General features: G+C 44.0%; 1 protein-coding gene across 1 annotated transcript in view; it reads left to right on the forward strand.

Annotated features, from left to right (window-relative positions):
- Positions 1 to 21,698, forward strand: part of lrba (LPS-responsive vesicle trafficking, beach and anchor containing) — a 373,382-nt gene that overhangs the window by 139,617 nt on the left and 212,067 nt on the right. The window contains exons 31-34 of the mRNA XM_060917126.1: positions 14,091 to 14,266; positions 14,978 to 15,041; positions 17,514 to 17,647; positions 20,246 to 20,307. Coding sequence (XP_060773109.1) covers positions 14,091 to 14,266; positions 14,978 to 15,041; positions 17,514 to 17,647; positions 20,246 to 20,307 — 436 coding nt within the window. The remainder of the gene's footprint in view (positions 1 to 14,090; positions 14,267 to 14,977; positions 15,042 to 17,513; positions 17,648 to 20,245; positions 20,308 to 21,698) is intronic.

The following is a 21,698-nucleotide window of genomic DNA, read 5'->3' on the forward strand; positions in this document are numbered from 1 at the left end:
AGTAAACAATGTCACTGTAACGCAGCCAGAAAAAAAATGTAATTTACTGTCGGGGTGAAATATATGACAGGAAAAGAAAGGTTTTGAAAATACGACAGGAGAGAGAGAGAGACGGAGAGAGAAGCGCTGGGGTTTATAGTTTTATACGGATTCACAAGAGGCGATGAGGTCATAGTGACAGCGTCAGCTAAACAATACACTGATTTATGAACGCGCATGTGTCCTTTATCACAAATTTAAGAAGAATCCCAAGTCTGTAAACACCGTCACCAGAACACACACACAAAATGTCTAACAAGACAAAATAATGGAAAATATGGTTTAAAAAAAGCATATACACATACAGTCAGGTCCATAATTATTTGGAAAGCGACACAGTGTTCGTAATTGTGCCTCTGTCCACCACCACAGTGGATTTGAAATGAAGCCATCAAGATTTGATCGAAGTGTCGACTTTGAGCTTTAATTCATGACGTTAAACAAAAATATCTTATCAACCGTTCAGGAATTACAGCCTTTTTTTCATCCTCCCTCCATTTTCATGGACCCAGAAGGAATTCAGCACTTGACTGAGAAGCTGTTTCATAGCAAAGTGTGGCGTGTTTCCTCGTTATTTCATGACAAATTGAGATAAAAGCTCTAGAGATGATTCCAACTGTTGAATTTGCATTTGGTAGCTGTTCATGGGAAATCTCACCATGCAGTCCAAAGAGGTTTCAATCCACGTGAAGGAGGCTATCGTTAGGCTGAAAAAACTAAACGGACCAATCGGAGAGATAGCATAAACTTTTTCAGAGTGGCCAAGTCAACAATTTGTACATTTCTTCAAAAAGAAGAAGTGCATTAGTGAGCTCAACAACACCAAAGATCCTGGAAGACCACGGAAAACAGTTAAAGTGGATGATGGCAGAATTGTTTCCTTGGTGAAGAAAAATGCTTTCACAACATCTTGCCAAGTCAAGAACACTCTCGAGGAGGTAGGAGTGTCATCGTCATCGTCTACAATCAAGAGACACCTTCGTGAATGAAAATACACATACATTACCGTTCCAAAGTTTGGGGTCACTTTGAAATGTCCTTATTTTTGAAAGAAAAGCACTGTTCTTTTCAATGAAGATCACTTTAAACTAATCAGAAATGCACTCTATACATTGCTAATGTGGTAAATGACTATTCTAGCTGCAAATGTGTGGTTTTTGGTGCAATATCTCCATAGGTGTATAGAGGCCCATTTCCAGCAACTCTCACTCCAGTGTTCTAATGGTACAATGTGTTTGCTCATTGCCTCAGAAGGCTAATGGATGATTAGAAAACCCTTGTACAATCATGTTAGCACAGCTGAAAACAGTTGAGCTCTTTAGAGAAGCTATAAAACTGACCTTCCTTTCAGCAGATTGAGTTTCTGGAGCATCACATTTGTGGGGTCGATTAAATGCTCAAAATGGCCAGAAAAATGTCTCGACTATATTTTCTATTCATTTTACAACTTATGGTGGTAAATAAAAGTGTGACTTTTCATGGAAAACACAAAATTGTCTGGGTGACCCCAAACTTTTGAACGGTAGTGTATGTTGTTTACCAGCTTAAGGTCTGTCCGTATCGTGAAATACCGTGACCGAGGCCTTGAAAATACTGACCGAAGTCTCTGGGCCGAGGTCAGTATTCAAGGCTGAGGTCACCGTATTTCACGATACAGACCGACCTTAAAGGAACAGTCCACCGTACTTCCATAATGAAATATGCTCTTATCTGAATTGAGACGAGCTGCTCCGTACCTCTCCGAGCTTTGCGCGACCTCCCAGTCAGTCAGACGCAGTCAGACGCGCTGTCACTCCTGTTAGCAATGTAGCTAGGCTCAGTATGGCCAACGGTATTTTTTGGGGCTGTAGTTAGATGCGACCAAACTCTTCCGCGTTTTTCCTGTTTACATAGGTTTATATGACCAGTGATATGAAACAAGTTCAGTTACACAAATTGAAACGTAGCGATTTTCTATGCTATGGAAAGTCCGCACTATAATGACAGGCGTACTAACACCTTCTGCGCGCTTCGACAGCGTATTGATATCTGAGCTCCGTATCAATGCGCTGCCGAAGCGCGCAAAAGGTGTTAGTACGCCTGTCATTATAACCCTATAACCCTAACCCAAAAAATACCATTGGCCATGCTGAGCCTAGCTACATTGCTAACAGGAGTGACAGCGCGTCTGACTGCGTCTGACTGACTGGGAGGTTGCGCAAAGCTCGGATAGGTACGGAGCAGCTCGTCTCAATTCAGCTAAGAGCATATTTCATTATGGAAGTACGGTGGACTGTTCCTTTAAGCTGGTAACTAATATATTTATTTTTCTCTTTACCAAATTCTAACAGAAAATGAGAGCGCCCGAAATTTAGAACAAACCTGCAACAAGCTCGTTTTCAGCTTTCTCCTGAAATGTTTTCTTTTATTTCTTCTTCCTCAGGGTAGTAAAACTCGCTTTCGCTGTGAACACTGTCGTTATCGCTATCCATGCTGTAAAATTAATGCTATTCTCCTGAGAAATGCGAAAATAAATGTTGACAAAAAATCACTACTATGTATGATGATGTTGTGAACGAGCGAGTCACCAAAGGTCCGTAACCGGGGTCCGGATCGTAGGATTCCGGACCGCTCGCGAGCCAATCAGAACGCACGATTTGATGGAAACTGGACCGCGAAAAAAAATAGAGAGGGTTTATCTCAGGATACAGACCACTGGTAACACTCAAGGACCGAAAGGCCAGATTAGACTTTGCTAGAAAGTCTGGTGTGGCAGCGGGGGTGTGGTCGAGCGTCGGCTGCGAACGGCAAGGAGTCAGGTTGAACCAGCAGGTAACGTGACGAGGTACACCTGTGTCGAATTATGTGCACGTGGAGTATGTTCATGTGATACTGTTAGCTGGACACTTCACTGAGTAAAAAAAAACCCCAGAAAATGAAAGAGGTCGCCGGCAATTTCGTTTTGCTTAATTTATAGGTGGTAATTTTCTAACAAGAACTCGATAAAATGCCAAACGACAGCTGAACGAAATTGTCGAAAAACCTTTTACGGATGAAGTTTATGCAAAGAGGACTTTATGCAGAGGTAAAGAAACAACTTGAGGAAGAAGAGAAGACGATTATAAGTGATGAACATTGGGTTTTGGACCTGCCTCAACTTAAAGCAAACGAAAGCTTCATTGTTGAAGAAAGAAGTGATGTCCCATGTTTAAACTTGGTTTATGGAAGAATGTCGTTTAAGGGACTCAATCCTGATGTTGAAAAGTTAATGGTTTTAATGAAGGCTCCCAAAGAAGAGGAGGAGAAGGACATAACTTGAATTTGACACAGGTGTAACCTCGTCACGTGTTAACCCGATTCCTCGCCGTTCACAGCCGACACTCGACGACACCCTCGCTGCCACGCCTGCCCAGGTCTGCAACATGATTCTTTTTACAGATGAAACCAAGACTAACTTGGAGCAGAATGTTGGGAAGAGAAGAGTATAGAGAAGGAAAGGAAGAGCTTCCTGATCCCAAGCACACCATCATCTGTCACGCATGATGGACATGGGCATGTATGATGTTTAATGATGTGGTGAATTGTGAGGTGTACAGAGCTGTATTTTCTGCTCAGATTCAGTCAAGTGTTGCAAAACTGATAGGATGGTGCTTCACAGTAGGGATGGAGAGCAACCCAAGAGCTTCTTAATGTTCTTAAATGGCTGAGTCAGTCAACCCGATTGAGCTACTTTTCACTTCCTGAAGACAAAACTGAAGGCAGCCGCAGTAAGAGGCCTGGCAAAGCATCTCCAGAGGAAACTCCGCATTATGTGGCATCTATGGACTCCAGACTCTTTTTTTTTTTTTTTGTGGTCATGAACTGCACAGGTTTTGCATCCAAGTATTAAAAATGGTGCTATATATACATATAACATTAGTTTGTCCAGTTACTTTCGAGACTGTGAAAATGAAGGGACGATATACATATCTTTAAGTGTCTAAAGTAATCTTCAGTAAATATATAGATGTCTTATGTTTTAAGTGCATATCACGGGTAAATTCAGGAGCAAGATCAATGTAATTCTTCTATTTTATATTAAACTTTGGTCAAATATCTGTCACATTCTGCATTCTGTGCAATTTTTTTTACCTTGCGCAATACTATGGAATCAATTTTGTGCCAAAATGTTCATACAATACTTTTGAAATATCAAACAAAAATGACAAATCAAAAAACAAAAAAAAGTCAATTTTTTTAGACTGGCAAACAAATTATTCGTGTAATCGTGCAAAATATCAGTCTATTACTCTTCAGAAACCTTTTATTTTTGTTCCGCATCTTTCTCAGTTTTGCTTGGCGTAATTTATTTTGGTTGCGATTCCAGCTTTCTCGTTTGCGCTCCCTGACTTTTTGCTTGCAGTTTTGGCACAAACTTGACGTGTGGGCGGGCTGTCCAGGAATGCATTCCCATTGGCTAACTTTTGTTTGACTGACAGCTACGCTCAGCCATTCCCTACTCGGATTCTGGCGGACTGTTTGAGTGACCGATCCATTGACGGTAAATAAGGATCGAGTGGACTTCAGTGGCGACTATGATATTGAATTTACACTTTGTTGAATTAATTCAATATCATAGTCGCCACTGAAGTCCACTCGATCCTTGTTTACCGTCAATGGATCGGTCACTCGTCAAAGAGTCCGCCAGAATCCGAGTAGGAAATGGCCGCAACAGCCTCCGGGGAATGGCTGAGCGTAGCTGTCAGTCAAACACAAGTTAGCCAATGGGAATGCGTTCCTGGACAGCCCGCCCACACGTGAAGTTTGTGCCAAAACTGCAAGCAAAAAGTCAGGGAGCGCAAACGAGAAAGCTGGAATCGCAACCAAAATAAATTACGCCAAACAAAACTGAGAAAGACGCGGAACAAAAATAAAAGGTTTCTGAAGAGTAATAGACTGATATTTTGCACGATTACATGAATAATTTGTTTGCCAGTCTAAAAAAAATTACTTTTTTTTTCTTTTTTTGTATTTTGATTTGTCGTTTTTGTTTGATATTTCAAAAGTATTGTATGAACATTTTGGCACAAAATTGATTCCATTCAGTTAAAATCAAGCCATTTGAGGCGAATTGGTCCGCCTCTGAAAAAACTTGCCGTTTGGATTTCCCGGGAAACACTGATTTTCGTGACGTCGCGTGCGGGACGCCTCCCTCTGAATCCTACGTCAGCGCTGGTTTGTTTGAGAAAACGACCTGGTGGTTTTCTGCAAATTTCTTCAACGTTATCGCGTAATTATTAAAACGGTTAACAGATGTATTGTAGGAGGGTGTAGCAACACCAATCTTGATGGGATTAGCACTCATCGTTTCCCAAAAGACCGGACAATGAGAGAGAAACGGGAGCGCTTGGTCTACACAGGCTGTGCACTGAAACCGTGCAAAGCTCGCGCAGCCTGCTGGCGCTTCCGCAGGTGACGTCACGAATCTGGCTCCAGACTCCCTTGGGATTTTTCCAGACGTGTTTTATTTTTTTTCTGCTGTCGACAGATGGCCTTGTGCAAAATTACCCTTCTGGATGAGTGTGTAAAGGGACATACTTTCATATTAAAAAAAACGAAATTGGTCCAGAATATGCACTTTAAGGATTTAAGGAAGTGTTTTGGAAATCTGTGGTATAATATTGCATTATTTGGGATGTAAAATTTTGGATTATCTTGGACTCTGGGCAATTTTTATTTGTTTTGTGGAGTAATATCTTTTTGATGAACAGGAGAATAATGACCGTGTCAGTATTTTGTGTCTGGTTTTACTGAAATTATTAAAAAGAAGAGGTTAGGATGTGCTCTTTATGCAAGACAACACAGTTCATGTTTAAGATTCAAATCAGTTTAAAATAACAGTGAGGTTGGATGGGTGGTGGGCGGGGCATCAAAGCATCATTCTGGGGCAGATGTGTTTCTCGTCATATGAGCAGGTAGGTGTGGTGTCTTACACCAGAACATCTGTCAACACACGGAATGACGCATTAAAACTGATGTGTTTCACTTTGGGGTTGGATTCCAGATCAGCTCGTGTTTCAGCTCACGGATTCTCCCTCTGACACACACACACACACACACACACACACACACACACATTCTTCCCCTTGATCTCAGACTGAGGTTACAGGAAACATGTTGTGTTTTGTGTGTGTGTGTGTGTGGTGTTGGTTAAAGCCTCTGAATAATTCAGCAGGCCGCTGTGATTATTCGACAGCCGAGTGTGGAGTGGAGGCTAAGTGTAGCTAATGGTCCGCTGAATAATTTAACACCGGGAGCAGATGGACGCTCTTCACCTCCACTCACAAATCACCGCCACCTACTTACCCAGTTATTAATCGAATATTTATTTTAGTTTCAACCTTATGTGCTTTACTGAGGCAACAAAATCTCCACATTCAGCTCCTACCCTGTTGATATCACTCCATTTTACGATCTCTGGTTAATCGACTCATCCGCACTTTTGCACATCATATAGACAACTATGTTCCGCAAAATATCCTCCTTGACAAATTCGTTCAAATTCTTTCCAACGTACAGCATTTCAACTCTAAGCCACGGCTTCTCAGTGACAAAACAGAGCTGCATTTTTAATCTTTTTGTCCATTTTTAAAAAATAAACACTACCATGTGGGCGATATATTCAAAGCATCACATCACGATACTTGAATATATTTCTACAGTATATGATGCATTTAGGGGCGGCACGGTGGTGTAGTGGTTAGCGCTGTCGCCTCACAGCAAGAAGGTCCGGGTTCGAGCCCCGTGGCCGGTGAGGGCCTTTCTGTGTGGAGTTTGCATGTTCTCCCCGTGTCCGCGTGGGTTTCCTCCGGGTGCTCCGGTTTCCCCCACAGTCCAAAGACATGCAGGTTAGGTTAACTGGTGACTCTAAATTGAGCGTAGGTGTGAATGTGAGTGTGAATGGTTGTCTGTGTCTATGTGTCAGCCCTGTGATGACCTGGCGACTTGTCCAGGGTGTACCCCGCCTTTCGCCCGTAGTCAGCTGGGATAGGCTCCAGCTTGCCTGCGACCCTGTAGAAGGATAAAGCAGCTAGAGATAATGAGATGAGATGATACATTTATCATCTATCAATTTTAATAAATAAGTTTGCTAACAATTTGTTACAAACAAACAAACAAAACCCCTGAGTTTGTTGATGCAATGTCTGGAGAATTTAATTACTAACCATTGAAAAACAGGAAAGTATTTTTCTCCGAGACCTAATGAGTGTTGCCATGGTGATTTCGATTGCATGTCATGTGACTTAAATGTGAAAAATGTGTTTCAGCTTCAGTTTTGTGAAATGTCGACTCATCTGGAAAAACCACCTCATACGAACGTATAAACTTTTGAGGGCTTTTTAAAAAAAAAATGCATCCGTTTCCATTATTTGAGTTTTCGTTGGCAGTTTCAAATTGTGCATTAAGCTGGTTGAAAGAAACTCATTGAGTTCAATCTGTATCTAAAATCACAGAAGCTTACGGCGATAATTCGAGGTTCACATAAGGGAGTCACCTCATCTCATCTCATTTCATCTCATTATCTGTAGCCGCTTTATCATGTCCTACAGGGTCGCAGGCAAGCTGGAGCCTATCCCAGCTGACTACGGGCGAAAGGCGGGGTACACCCTGGACAAGTCGCCAGGTCATCACAGGGCTGACACATAGACACAGACAACCATTCACACTCACATTCACACCTACGGTCAATTTAGAGTCACCAGTTAACCTAACCTGCATGTCTTTGGACTGTGGGGGAAACCAGAGCACCCGGAGGAAACCCACGCGGACACGGGGAGAACATGCAAACTCCACACAGAAAGGCCCTCGCCGGCCCCGGGGCTCGAACCTGGACCTTCTTGCTGTGAGGCGACAGTGCTAACCACTACACCACCGTGCCGCCCCGGGAGTCACCTAATACGTAAATATGACAAACTCAGTAGCTCTTGAAGGATACAAATATTTCCAAACTGCCTGGATTTTCATGGATACTACACACCACGAAATCAGTTCGTAACACAACAGATCGTGCGGTTACACCAAATTAATCCTGCGATGCGGCACAAGGTTTTTGTTTGTCGTGTGTTACTCCTGACATGTTACACCACAATACACTTTTTCTGAGAGAGCTACTCTCTTATCAAACTGCATATGAAGTAATTTCTTTGTCTTTCATAGGATTTATAATAAAATCTCACTGGGAAAATGATCTGGCATTGAATATTACTGATGACCTTTGGGAAAATATACTTCGAAGGGTGCACTCATCTTCCATCTGTGCTAGGCATGGACTTATTCAATTTAAAATTCTTCATCGTCTGCACTTTTCAAAGGAAAAATTAGCAAAGATTTACCCAGGAACTGACCCACTGTGCAATCGTTGTAAATCTGATATTGGTTCACTAGTGCATACTTTCTGGTCATGCCCTAATCTTAATAATTATTGGTCATCAATCTTTCAGACATTCTCAAAGGTATTTACAGTCAATCTTGCTCCCAATGCATTGACCGCCCTATTTGGGGTGCTACCACCTGAAATTTCCCTTTCGAAAAATTATTCTCAGGCGGTGGCCTTTGCGTCCCTGCTAGCAAGGCGCCTCATCCTCTTGAGGTGGAAACAAGAGTGTCCTCCCTCTCATGATCAGTGGTTAACAGAGTTGATGAAGTTTTTACATCTAGAAAAAATGAGGTGCACACTTGCTGGGTCGACTGTAAAATTTGATAAAACATGGCAGCCATTTCTTAAATTTATGGATCAGTATAAATTGTCCATCAGTGCATGAATGAAAGAGGGCTGTTGCTGTCTACTACTGATAGTGTTGGTCTGCTGTCTTGTTTAATTTTATTTATTTTATTTTTTTAAGTACTATTACTTAATTTAATTGTATAATAATTATTCATTTATTATTTGTTTTTTTTTGTTATAATTAATGTTTGTTATTTTTAAAAAGGGTGAAAAATGGTCAGCCAAGAATGTATCGTGAACATTGCTGCCGCAAAATCATAAATAAAGTTGGGGGAAAAAAAAGAAAGTCTTTCATAGGATTGTGGTATTGATGAAAATCTGGATTTGGAGTGGCGTGCGTTATTCTGCTTATATCACAGCGATTTACCAACGATTGCTATGTTTAGTTTTGTTCATGAATGACACGTCATGCATTTTACCTGTGTGTGTGTGTGTTTTTAAATAGTTAGCTTTAAAGGAATCCTCCAATGGATTTACTCTTACACTTATGTTAAGGAAAAGTATTCGTAGATCTCGACAGCCAAACATTCAATTTCAGAGACCAAATAGTGTTCTAGAAAAATACATTTTAATTAAAATACCAGACGGGCCTCCCGCGGAAGTGATGCATGCGATGACGCGGCGTAGTGGAAGCTTGGAGCAGCTCGGCTGTTTATATCCTCTGCTTACATCATGGTTTTGTTAGTTTTACAAGTATTTTTCCTGAATTTATAGGTTTTTAAAGAAGTAAAGTACGCCTCATTGCGCAGCTAAAATGATCCTAAAAAGAAGGACGAGAAGATCTTTTCACCGTTGACCTGGCCAGAATTGTCTGACTATTTGCAAGAAATGGATTCATGCCATCGGAAGACCTCAAAACAATCTGCCTGCGGTGCCCTACTTATGCTCCGAACATTTTGAATCATCCTTTTTCGACAAATCGACGGAATTGAAAGCAAGATTATTGGGGGCTTCCAGAATAAAAAGAAAGATAAAAGACGATGCCGTGCCAACAATATTTGCCCGTCGTTCAGCTCCAGAAGTCCGCCAATCCGGTGTTGAGCGGCAACAGAGACAACACACCACTGGGAGATTAGTTTCGACTTTGTTCTACCGTGATTGTTTTTTTTTTTTTTTTTTGTAGTATACAGGGACGGATCCAGCCCAAGAATCTGACAGATGCACATCTGCAGAAATATTTTCACTAATTTTACCGCATCGCTCTGGATTTTCACAGGGGCGTAGAGCACACCCAGCCCTTTCTGAAGAGGGCAGCCATGGCCCGCTACGACCGCGGCTCGGCCTGCTATTCGCCACCGAAGCCCCGTGCGACTGTGACTCGCTGAAAACTTTAATATGAGCCCTGGGGATTTAAAAATTCATAACTCGGGCACCAAAAGTCCTAGCCCCGCCAAATGTTACAGGCACCTCCCTTCTCCCAAGACTTCGAAACAGCCCAGGCACGGCCCTCTACAACCGCGGCTCGGCTCGTTATTGGCCCTGAATTTTGACCTTTTTCTGGAGCATTTTATTGGTTTGACTGAGATTCTTTGTGCTCTACAAAACATCATGAGAATACAGATAATTAGGTCAGGTAAGCGTCACCGCTTACCACAGGTAGTCGGATCCTGAACCATTGGTCTGTTGGTTGAGCATGGCTATAGCCCACGTAGCCGGCTAGCAGTAAAGTAAACTGACGCCTCGTGACCAATGCCAAGTGATGCACGTGCATCAGTTTGGATCCGTCCCTGGTATATTATCATGTCTTATCTGGTGAATTATAATCAGTATCCCGATGCATTGTTGCTTCTTCAGCGTACTGGAAGAAAATACGGGTCACAAAGAAAACAGCGACGTTAAAGAACAATCAGCGACAGAGCATTCGATTGCGCTTCAGGTACGTCGACTATACTTCAGAGCAGGGTGCGATTTGTCAAAAAACCAGAAGGGGGAATGTTTTTTTTTTTTTTTTTTTAATCATGAAACGTCACAAAATTAAGGTAACAATAGGCTAACAGCTCAATAACATCCGATGATATCAAATGAATAACACTAAATGAAAACGAACACTAAGCCAGAGATAGTAAATTCATCTTCCTATCTCTCTGACTAAATACACGAACACTAACACACAACAAAGTTCGCATTGCTTGTCGCGTTGCTGTGATGTTTCTCTCCCTCCGGATTAAATGGACAGTGACTCGAAAATCACTAAAATACATGAATACTAAATGAACAGTTTGCTCTGATGGCGCAGTTCACATTGTGCGCAGCTTTCCGATTTAAACTGTTTTTTTCTCATCCTTATACTTCCTGTTTCATGGACTGTAACGGATTTGCTTATTTAGTAATTTTAATACAGAATTTACTTTGAAATTATAATCAGACACTCCAACGCCCCCCCTAAAAAAAAAAAAAATCGGCCGTGAAAAAGGCGGCATCCGCCAAAAGGCGCGCTGTTTGCATCCCTGCGATAGAACGCAAAGATATTGTTATTATCTACAATGTATCTATTTGCTGGGGACGTTCGCGAACATCAAAGCTGCCACTTCGGGTCATTTTGAAAGTGAGTGCAATGTAGACCACAGAAAACTGTCTCACAACATGCCTGTCATGTCAACTTTTTTTTGGTTTGTTTGTTTTATTGACGGGGTTGTCCCCGAGGATTTTTTTTCAGCAGAGATAAAAACCAGAGGGGGGGATGATCCCCACCATCCCCCCCAGCAAATCGCACCCAGCTTCAGAGAATTACTCAGAACATTTTGCATGATACTCATTTGAAATTTCTGACGTTTTATTTCATGTTCGTTTCAGTTTCATTTTCGTTTATGTGCTAGGAACGTGAATTGACTGGAAAGAGGGATATTGCTGTGCAAACAGATGAACCAATCAGTGTTGAAATCCAGACAGCGACAGTTGTCTTCAGAGACAAGATTATCCAGTGTTCTTTGTTGGGAGATGAAAGCGTCTCATTAGATGATTCGTTCGAACGCTACGAGCAAAACCACGATGTCTCATCTCATTCTCATCTCATTATCTGTAGCCGCTTTATCCTGTTCTACAGGGTCGCAGGCAAGCTGGAGCCTATCCCAGCTGACTACGGGCGAAAGGCGGGGTACACCCTGGACAAGTCGCCAGGTCATCACAGGGCTGACACATAGACACAGACAACCATTCATACTCACATTCACACCTACGGTCAATTTAGAGTCACCAGTTAACCTAACCTGCATGTCTTTGGACTGTGGGGGAAACCGGAGCACCCGGAGGAAACCCACACGGACACGGGGAGAACATGCAAACTCCGCACAGAAAGGCCCTCGCCGGCCACGGGGCTCGAACCCAGGACCTTCTTGCTGTGAGGCGACAGCGCTAACCACTACACCACTCTGCCGCCCAACCACGATGTAAGCAGAGGATATAAACAGCCGAGCTGCTCCAAGCTTCCACTACGCCGTGTCATCGCATGCATCACTTCCGCGGGAGGCCCGTCTGGTATTTTAATAAAAATGAAATTTTTCTAGAACACTATTTGGTCTCCAAAAATGAATGCTTGACTGTTGAGATCTACGAATACTTTTCCTTAACATAAGTTTAAGAGTAAATTCGTTGGAGGATTCCTTTAATGTCATGGAATGTCTGAGGAACAAGTCGTCGCTTTTATGTTAAAGCTTTCACAAATAGTGATTCCGTCCCTCAGTGATTTCTCTCAAAATAACATGCTTTACCGAGAAACAGGAAAACGTAAACTCGTCTGCACTGACGCTGGGGACTCCTCGAAATGCTAAATGATGAACATCTCCAAACAAACAGCGTCGCCATATCAGCAACTTAACTTAAGTGTTTCTTAGTTTTTAAAAAAAAAACCCACATTTCTTTAAAATCTGTTCATTATTGGTCTCAGATTATCGTATGCGTCCCTGTGTATTAGCCATTACTATTGAAACTGTGGGTGGTAGAAAAGGGCAACCGGATTTGCGTGAAGATTCTTGTAAACGTTTCACCTCTCGTCCGAAAGGCTTCCTCAGTTCTGTCTGACTGATAGGGAGTATCAGATATTCAGATAGTCAGACAGAACTGAGGAAGCCTTTCGGACGAGAGGTGAAACGTTTTCAAGAATCTTCAAGCAAGTCCAGTTGCCCTTTTCTACCACCCACAGTTTACTATGACCTGGATGACTGAGAATCTTCACAGACATCTTACTATTGAAACCTTTTGACCAATCGTATTTGAGAATTCAGTTTCCGCCTCTCAGCGGGATAAATCGCGATATCGATGTTGTATCGCTCAGCTCTAATACTGTAACAGTGAATCACGGTGCACGTGAGGAAGCGTGCTTTACTTTCCACAGTGCGAAACTGGACTCCATGAGCTTTCGTTGCTCGTTAGCAACATGAGTTTAAACTTGTCTAAAAAAGAAACTTCAGACACGAGACACGTCCTCTCCTCTGGATCATGTCCATTTGGTGAAAGTGTGCACAGCGTTTCATTCCTGGCTGAACCCCTGCTTTAGCCCACTACTGATGCAGTTCTGCTTCTGTTTGAAGCTTACTTTCACTTTATTCTTTTTTTCTTCCTTTGTGGTTTTTTTTTTTTAAATAAAATGAGAACCATCCCCTGCAGCGTGTGAGCCGACTGTAACTCCGCCGTCATGAACCTGGTTTTATCTTAAATCTCTGCAGACTCCTTCATGATGGCCTCTTCGTCTGATGGGGTAAAAAATCTTGCAGTCTCTCGCAGACTGTGATGGTGATTAAACAGAGCCCTGCGCGCGCGCACGCGTGCACACAGACGCTGTCAACGCCGATAAAGAGGACACGGACCTTTTGGGAAAGGCCACCACACTCTCAAGACCTCAGATAGAGAGATACAAGCACACTACAGATAGAGATTGATGCAGTCATTTCTGAATATTCAGGAACCTGAGCTCTAATTACTGAGTGTGTGTGGTTTTGAGTTCGATCAGGTTGCACTGAAATGAAATGACAGTAATGGTGAACGATGAGTTGAATAAACCTTTGAAAGGAAAATAAAAAAAGGAAACAACAACCAAAAATTATTATTGAAATTCTCTGAAAAATGTGGGAAAAAAAGTAGGAATTTTTTAAAAGGCTAAAATGAAGAAGGGAGGGTAAAAGAAAACAAGACAGTTAAGGAAAACAAAGAAAAGGTGAGATGAATAAAGAGAAACAACTGAAAACGGGAAAAAATGAAAAATTCCAGAGGGGTCAAAGAAAGACATAAAAAGATTGAATAATATGACAAGAGAAGGGAAGAAGGGACCAATATAACATTTTCAACTGATCTTTTCTACTTTTTCCCCCCCCAGGAGCGTTGTTGTGGCATCTAAAAAAGTGGGTGGAGCTCCTGCAGCTGGCCCTGCCCCTTCCCCCTCCTCCACTCTCGTCCCACAATCCACCTCGGCCTTCTCAGGTGGAAGTCCAGTTGTCAGCGTTTCTGTGGTTTCCACAGATGACACTGCCCCAAGTGTTGCTGCGGAGTCAGGTGTGTGTGTGTGTGTGTGTGTGTGTGTGTGTGTGTGTGTGCGCGTACGTGTGCGCACTCAGCTGACATTTCAACATACCTTGTTAAGCAGCAAAAAACCTCATTTATGTAGCCTCATTGAAGAGATGCACTCCTTGTGTGTGTGTGTGTGTGTGTGTGTGTGTGTGTGTCCCTGCTGGATAGAGATAAGTTAATTGACTCAGGGCTGTTTGAAGTGGCTACTTCATCTCACAGCAGGCACACATGTTGGATCTGAGACTGCATTCCACCCCAGCGTGTGTGTGTGTGTGTGTGTGTGTGTGTGTGTGTGTGTGTGTGTGTGTGTGTGTGTGTGTGTGTGTGTGCACTCTCACTCATATCCAAGGCATCCAGGTTCCAATCTGGCCAAACACACCAGCAGCTCACTCACAGGGACTCTGGGAGATTTATGTGTGCGCTCTCTCTCTCACACAGACACACACACAGACACAAGTGTTAATTTATAGAGTGATCATTCTGAGCAGGCTAATAGGAAAATAAGAGCTTTTACAAAGCTAATATTACAGACAGTGAGAGCAAGACAGTGAGTGAGTGAGAAATAAAATCTGTCTGTTGCAGTTCACGTTGGTCATTAACTTATTTGGATGGTGAAGTGAAATCTGATCAGTTCATTTTTCTCATGTGATATTGTGGTGTGTGTGTGTTGAATCGTATGTTCTCTGTTTTTCACAGGAGGAGCAGCAGCAGCTGCTTCAACCCTGCCATCTGTTCCACTCTCACCCACCACCACCTTGAGGTGAGAGACAGCTAGAGAGGGACAGACAGACAGACAGACAGACAGACAGACAGACAGACAGACAGCTAGAGAGAGACAGCTAGAGAGAGAGAGAGACAGAGAAGACAGACAGCTAGAGAGAGACAGCTAGAGAGAGAGAGACGGGGATGAGAGACAGCTAGAGAGAGAGACAGAGAAGAGAGAGAGAGACAGACAGAGAAGAGAGACAGAGAAAACAGACAGCTAGAGAGAGAGAGAGAGTGACAGAGAAGACAGACAGCTAGAGAGAGAGTGACAGAGAAGAGAGACAGCTAGAGAGAGAGAGAGAGAGAGCTACAGAGAGGACGACAGCTAGAGAATGAGGGAGGGACAGCTCTCGAGGTTTCTTCCTCATGTCGTCTGAGGGAGTTTTTCCTTGCCACCGTCGCCACAGGCTTGCTCATTGGGGATAGATTAGGGATAAAATTAGCTCATGTTTTAAGTCGTTCAAATTCTGTAAAGCTGCTTTGCGACAATGTCTATTGTTTAAAGCGCTGTACAAATAAACTTGACTTGACAGCTAGAGAATGAGAGAGGGACAGCTACAGAGAGAGAGACAGCTAGAGAATGAGAGAGAGAGACAGCTACAGAGAGAGACAGCTAGAGAATGAGAGGGACAGCTACAGAGAGAGAGACAGCTAGAGAATGAGAGAGACAGAGACAGCTACAGAGAGAGACAGCTAGAGAATGAGAGAGAGACAGCTAGAGATTGAGAGAGAGACAGATAGAGATTGAGAGAGAGAGACAGCTAGAGATTGAGAGAGAGAGACAGCTAGAGAATGAGAGAGAGAGAGAGCTAGAGAATGAGAGAGAGAGCGAGCTAGAGAATGAGAGAGAGAGAGCGAGCTAGAGAATGAGAGTGAGCTAGAGAATGAGAGAGGTAGAGAATGAGAGACAGCTAGAGAATGAGAGAGAGAGATACAGAATGAGAGAGACACAGCTAGAGAATGAGAGACAAAGCTAGAGAATGAGAGGGACAGCTACAGAGAGAGAGACAGCTAGAGAATGAGAGAGACAGAGACAGCTACAGAGAGAGACAGCTAGAGAATGAGAGAGAGACAGCTAGAGATTGAGAGAGAGACAGATAGAGATTGAGAGAGAGACAGCTAGAGATTGAGAGAGAGACAGCTAGAGAATGAGAGAGAGAGAGAGCTAGAGAATGAGAGAGCGAGCTAGAGAATGAGAGAGGGAGAGACAGCTAGAGAATGAGAGAGAGAGATACAGAATGAGAGAGACACAGCTAGAGAATGAGAGACAGCTAGAGAATGAGAGAGAGAGACAGCTACAGAGAGAGACAGCTAGAGAATGAGAGGGACAGCTACAGAGAGAGTGACAGCTAGAGAATGAGAGAGACAGAGACAGCTACAGAGAGAGACAGCTAGAGATTGAGAGAGAGAGACAGCTAGAGATTGAGAGAGAGACAGCTAGAGATTGAGAGAGAGACAGCTAGAGATTGAGAGAGAGAGACAGCTAGAGAATGAGAGAGAGAGCGAGCTAGAGAATGAGAGAGAGAGAGCTAGAGAATGAGAGTGAGCTAGAGAATGAGAGAGGTAGAGAATGAGAGACAGCTAGAGAATGAGAGAGAGAGATACAGAATGAGAGAGACACAGCTAGAGAATGAGAGACAAAGCTAGAGAATGAGAGAGACAGCTAGAGAATGAGAGAGAGAGAGACACAGAATGAGAGAGACACAGCTAGAGAATGAGAGACAAAGCTAGAGAATGAGAGACAAAGCTAGAGAATGAGAGAGACAGCTAGAGAATGAGAGAGAGAGAGACAGCTAGAGAGAGACACAGAATGAGAGAGAGAGACAGCTAGAGAGAGAGAGCATAACAGTGAGAGGGACAGCATGAGGGAGAGAAACAGAAAAAGGGACCGAGAGGAGAGAATAGGAAAGTAGAGTGGACATGAAGTAAGGCAGAAAAAATAGGCCCATCTATAGAAAGAGAGAGAGAGATATCAAGATTGAAATGAAGGCGAGAGAGAGAGAGAGAGAGAGAGAAGATTTTGATGGAGCTGTGAAGGCTGATTGGGGAAAATGGAGATAAAAGAAATTAGATGGAGAGAGTGAGGGAGGGCTGTGGAGACTGGAGAAAATGGAAAGAAAGAATGAATGAGGAAGATGGGGAAGAGCGACAGAGTGACGGAAGTTGGGACAGAGAGGAAAGAATGTGGAAGAAGAAAGGAAGTGATACAGGACAAAGAGACAGGCACAGACAGGAAGTGAGAGAATGATAGATATGGAGTAAGAGGTGGAAAAGGGAAAGACAGAAGGAGGAGAGAAAGGCAGAAAAAGGGGACAAAGGGATAAGAACAAGAGACTAAAAGTAGGACAGAGAGGTTGAGAGTAGACGGGGTCTCTTATTTTCTGACTAAACTTGTTTGTGTTTTAGTATCACTCAGTACCTTTTTTAACAGTTTATAACTCTGCCCGTCTGTCTGTCTGCCCGTCAGTATCTCGGAGCGCCTGGAACATGCTCTGGAGAAAGCTGCTCCGTTACTGCGGGAGATTTTCGTGGACTTTGCTCCATTCCTGTCCCGAACTTTACTCGGGAGCCACGGACAGGAGCTACTCATCGAGGGAACGAGTGAGTGTTGAAAAACAGCCCAAAATGCACAGGCTTGTCTGGTTGTCACGGTAACCGGTAAAAGCTTGATCATTAGTGAGAAACAGAATAGAGTTTGACACAATTTGGGGCACAGCCATGGAGATAGGTGCGCTGATATCAGTGAAATAATAACCAGTGTGTGTCTCTTTCAATCTGTGTCTCTATCGCTCTTCTGTATGTGTGTGTGTGTGTGGGGGGGGGTGTCTGGTTTTATGAATCAATAGAACATATGTCCTGTTCGTGTAATACAAGGCTGTGGTGTGGATTAGTTTACACACTCACCTCATGTCGCTTCATTAAGGTCATCAATACTGCAACATGGCACACTATCACATAACACACACACACACACACACACACACACACAGAGCAGGTTTAATTTCTCTGGCATGTTTTCTCTCACAGACATAAACAGTATGTTTTGTAGGAAATGATGTAAACAGTAATACAAATGCATGTAGGACCGATTCATGGCGTCCAAGCATTTTTCACAAATGGATCCACATTTACAACTGCTACTGATTTGGCCAGTCACTTTTATTTATTATTTTTTTAAACTATATCATTGATTAATGTATCACCCATGGGCAAAATTTCATCATGATCAGTCAGTCGCGCTGGAAGTGGTTGGCTATGGAATTCTGATTGGTCTTTCTCAAACATGATTCAATTTTAATAAACATGAGAATGTAAAGGTAGCACGGCCTCTGGGTCTTGGTCACTGTGAAGGAGGTGTGGCCTCTGGGTTTCAGTCACTGTGAAGGAGGCGTGGCCTCTGGGTCTTGGTCACTGTGAAGGAGGTGTGGCCTCTGGGTTTCAGTCACTGTGAAGGAGGCGTGGGCTCTGGGTCTTGGTCACTGTGAAGGAGGCGTGGCCTCTGGGTCTTGGTCACTGTGAAGGAGGTGTGGCCTCTGGGTTTCAGTCACTGTGAAGGAGGCGTGGCCTCTGGGTCTTGGTCACTGTGAAGGAGGCGTGGCCTCTGGGTCTTGGTCACTGTGAAGGAGGTGTGGCCTCTGGGTCTTGGTCACTGTGAAGGAGGTGTGGCCTCTGGGTTTCAGTCACTGTGAAGGAGGCGTGGCCTCTGGGTTTCAGTCACTGTGAAGGAGGCTTGGCCTCTGCGTTTCAGTCCCAAAGGAGACATGGCCTCTGGGTCTCAGTCACAGTGAAGGAGGCGTGGCTTCTGGGTCTCAGTGAGGGAGGCGTGGGCTCTGGGTCTCCATCTCAGTGAAGGAGGCACAGCATCTGGGTCTCAGAGTGGAGGTGTGGCCTCGGTTTCTCGGTCCCAGTTAAGGGGGCATGGCCTCTGGCCATAAGTCACAGTGAAGGAGGCATGGCCTCTGGGTCTCAATCACCGTGGAAGTGTGGCCTCTGTTTCTCAGTTCCAGTTAAGGGGGCGTAGCCTCTGGGTATAAGTCACAGTGAAGGAGGCGTGGCCTCTGGGTATAAGTCACAGTGAAGGAGGTGTGGCCTCTGGGTCTCAGTCACAGTGGAAGTGTGCCCTCTGTTTCTCAGTTCCAGTGAAGGAGGCGTGGCCTCTGGGTATAAGTCACAGTGAAGGAGGCGTGGCCTCTGGGTCTCAGTCACAGTGGAAGTGTGCCCTGTGTTTCTCAGTTCCAGTGAAGGAGGCGTGGCCTCTGGGTCTCAGTCACGGTGGAAGTGTGGCCTCTGTTTCTCAGTTCCAGTTAAGGGGGTATGGTCTCTTGGTATAAGTCACAGTGAAGGAGGCGTGGCCTCTGGGCCTCCTCAGTCACAGTGGAGTTGTCGTGGCATCTGTTTCTCAGTCCCAGTTAAGGGGGTGTGGCCTCTGGGTATAAGTCACATTGAAGGAGGCGTGGCCTCTGGGTATAAGTCACAGTGAAGGAGGCATGGGCTCTGGGCCTCAGTCACAGTGAAGGAGGCATGGCATCTGTTTCTCAGTCCCAGTTAAGGAGGCATGGCCTCTGGGTATGTCACAGTGAAGGAGGCATGGCCTCTGGGTATAAGTCACAGTGAAGGAGGCGTGGGCTCTGGGCCTCAGTCACAGTGAAGGAGGCGTGGGCTCTGGGCCTCAGTCACAGTGAAGGAGGCGTGGGCTCTGGGCCTCAGTCACAGTGAAGGAGGCGTGGGCTCTGGGCCTCAGTCACAGTGAAGGAGGCGTGGGCTCTGGGCCTCAGTCACAGTGAAGGAGGCGTGGGCTCTGGGCCTCAGTCACAGTGAAGGAGGCGTGGCATCTGTTTCTCAGTCCCAGTTAAGGAGGCATGGCCTCTGGGTATAAGTCACAGTGAAGGAGGCGTGGCCTCTGGGTATAAGTCACAGTGAAGGAGGCGTGGTCTCTGCGTATGTCACAGTGAAGGAGGCATGGCCTTTACGTATAAGTCACAGTGAAGGAGGCGTGGCCTCTGGGTATAAGTCACAGTGAAGGAGGCGTGGCCTCTGGGCCTCAGTCACTGGAAGTGTGGCCTGTTTCTCAGTCCCAGTTAAGGGGGCGTGGCCTCTGCGTCTCAATCCCAGTTATATGAGCATGTTTCTATTGCTGTGTATCAGCTATATGAGCTTATCTATATATAAAAGTGTGCATTTTTTCTCTCTCTCTCACAGGTTTGGTGTGTATGAAGTCCAGTAGCTCTGTAGTGGAGCTCGTGATGCTGCTATGTTCTCAGGCAAGTCATCTCTCCATTCTTTTATTTTTCATCTCCCAATCTCTCATTGCTGTCCTTACTTTCATCCCTCCAGCCCTTCATTGATTCCTACCTCCTTCTGTTCCTTAATCTCATCCCGCTATCATTTTCCATCTTTGTCCATCCATCAGTTAATTCTTCATCCTTTCACCTCTCAGTCTCCACCCCTTCATTTCTCCATTTTATGAAAATACACGCGCGCGCACACCTTTTTGAGTGAAAATTCCGTCATTCAGACTGCGATGGACATCAGGTCTTAGTGAAACACATCTAGCGTGTTACTGCTAAACCAGATGTCGATTTGGAACACAGCCAGTGTACGTCTGCTAAGACAAGTGTAATTTAGCTTTCAATTGATGATCTTAATGCCCAGTTTGGATCACAGCCAAGGTCAGACATTCAGTGTTCAGAGAAAATCTTTTCTAAATGAAACACAGCCAGTGTAGGAAGAAGAGATGATAGAGCAGTGTGTGAGATAAAGAAGAAAATGAAAAGAAAAGAGAAAATAAATAACGTGTGTCTGGGTGCTGTTGTTATTAGCGCCGTATGAGTCGTGGGGTCAGAGGTCTCGCACCCTGGAGACCGGGTGTAAGGGTGTGTGAGGTGTATTGAAGGTGGATAATGCAGAATTAATGTCGTTTTGCGATCGATTGCCTCTTTGTGTGCATGTGTGTTGCCAAGTTTATTTAGGGTTCGGCTCACAGATCAATGAATATAAATGAAAGCTTGATAGCAGGTGTGTGTGTGGATCAATGTGCTCAGCAGCTCTTCCCTGCGGTGTCTTATTAGATCCCGTTTCTCCATGAGCTATGTAAATAGTGCAGCATCTTTTGATCTCATATTACATATGGTAATACATTTAGTAGTGTTCTTTGTGATTTAGGATGTCACCACGAAAGCCAGATTGTATTTGCTTCCTAAAGAGCAATGCCTTTGCCTCTTTCTTCCTGACTATGTGCGTGTCTCCTCTGTCTGCCATGAAAATTCAAATAAAACACCAGCACTTTTCAAGTCACTCTGTGGCACGAAATTTGATTATTTTTCTCTGTAACAGCTCATATGAAAAGAAAAGGAGACAAGAAAATAAATCACTCTTGTTAAAAATTTATAGATGTGATATAATAATGAAGATGGGACTTCTAAACCAAGGACACAGAAGCAAATGTGTCATTTATTGTCAATATAATAGACACTCGAGTAAAAACGGAGCAGAAACAGCAATCCCAGCAATGTGTGTGTGTACTTGTGTGTTTGTGTGCGGTATTGATATACAGTGTGATAGATATACATGGGTCCACAGTGAATAGTGGACTTCTGATCAGAAGTTCAGGAGTTCAAATCCCATCATCCCCAAGCTGACACTGCTGGGCCTC

This window comes from Neoarius graeffei, chromosome 3 (genome assembly GCF_027579695.1).
Source record: "Neoarius graeffei isolate fNeoGra1 chromosome 3, fNeoGra1.pri, whole genome shotgun sequence".
NCBI lineage: Eukaryota > Metazoa > Chordata > Actinopteri > Siluriformes > Ariidae > Neoarius > Neoarius graeffei.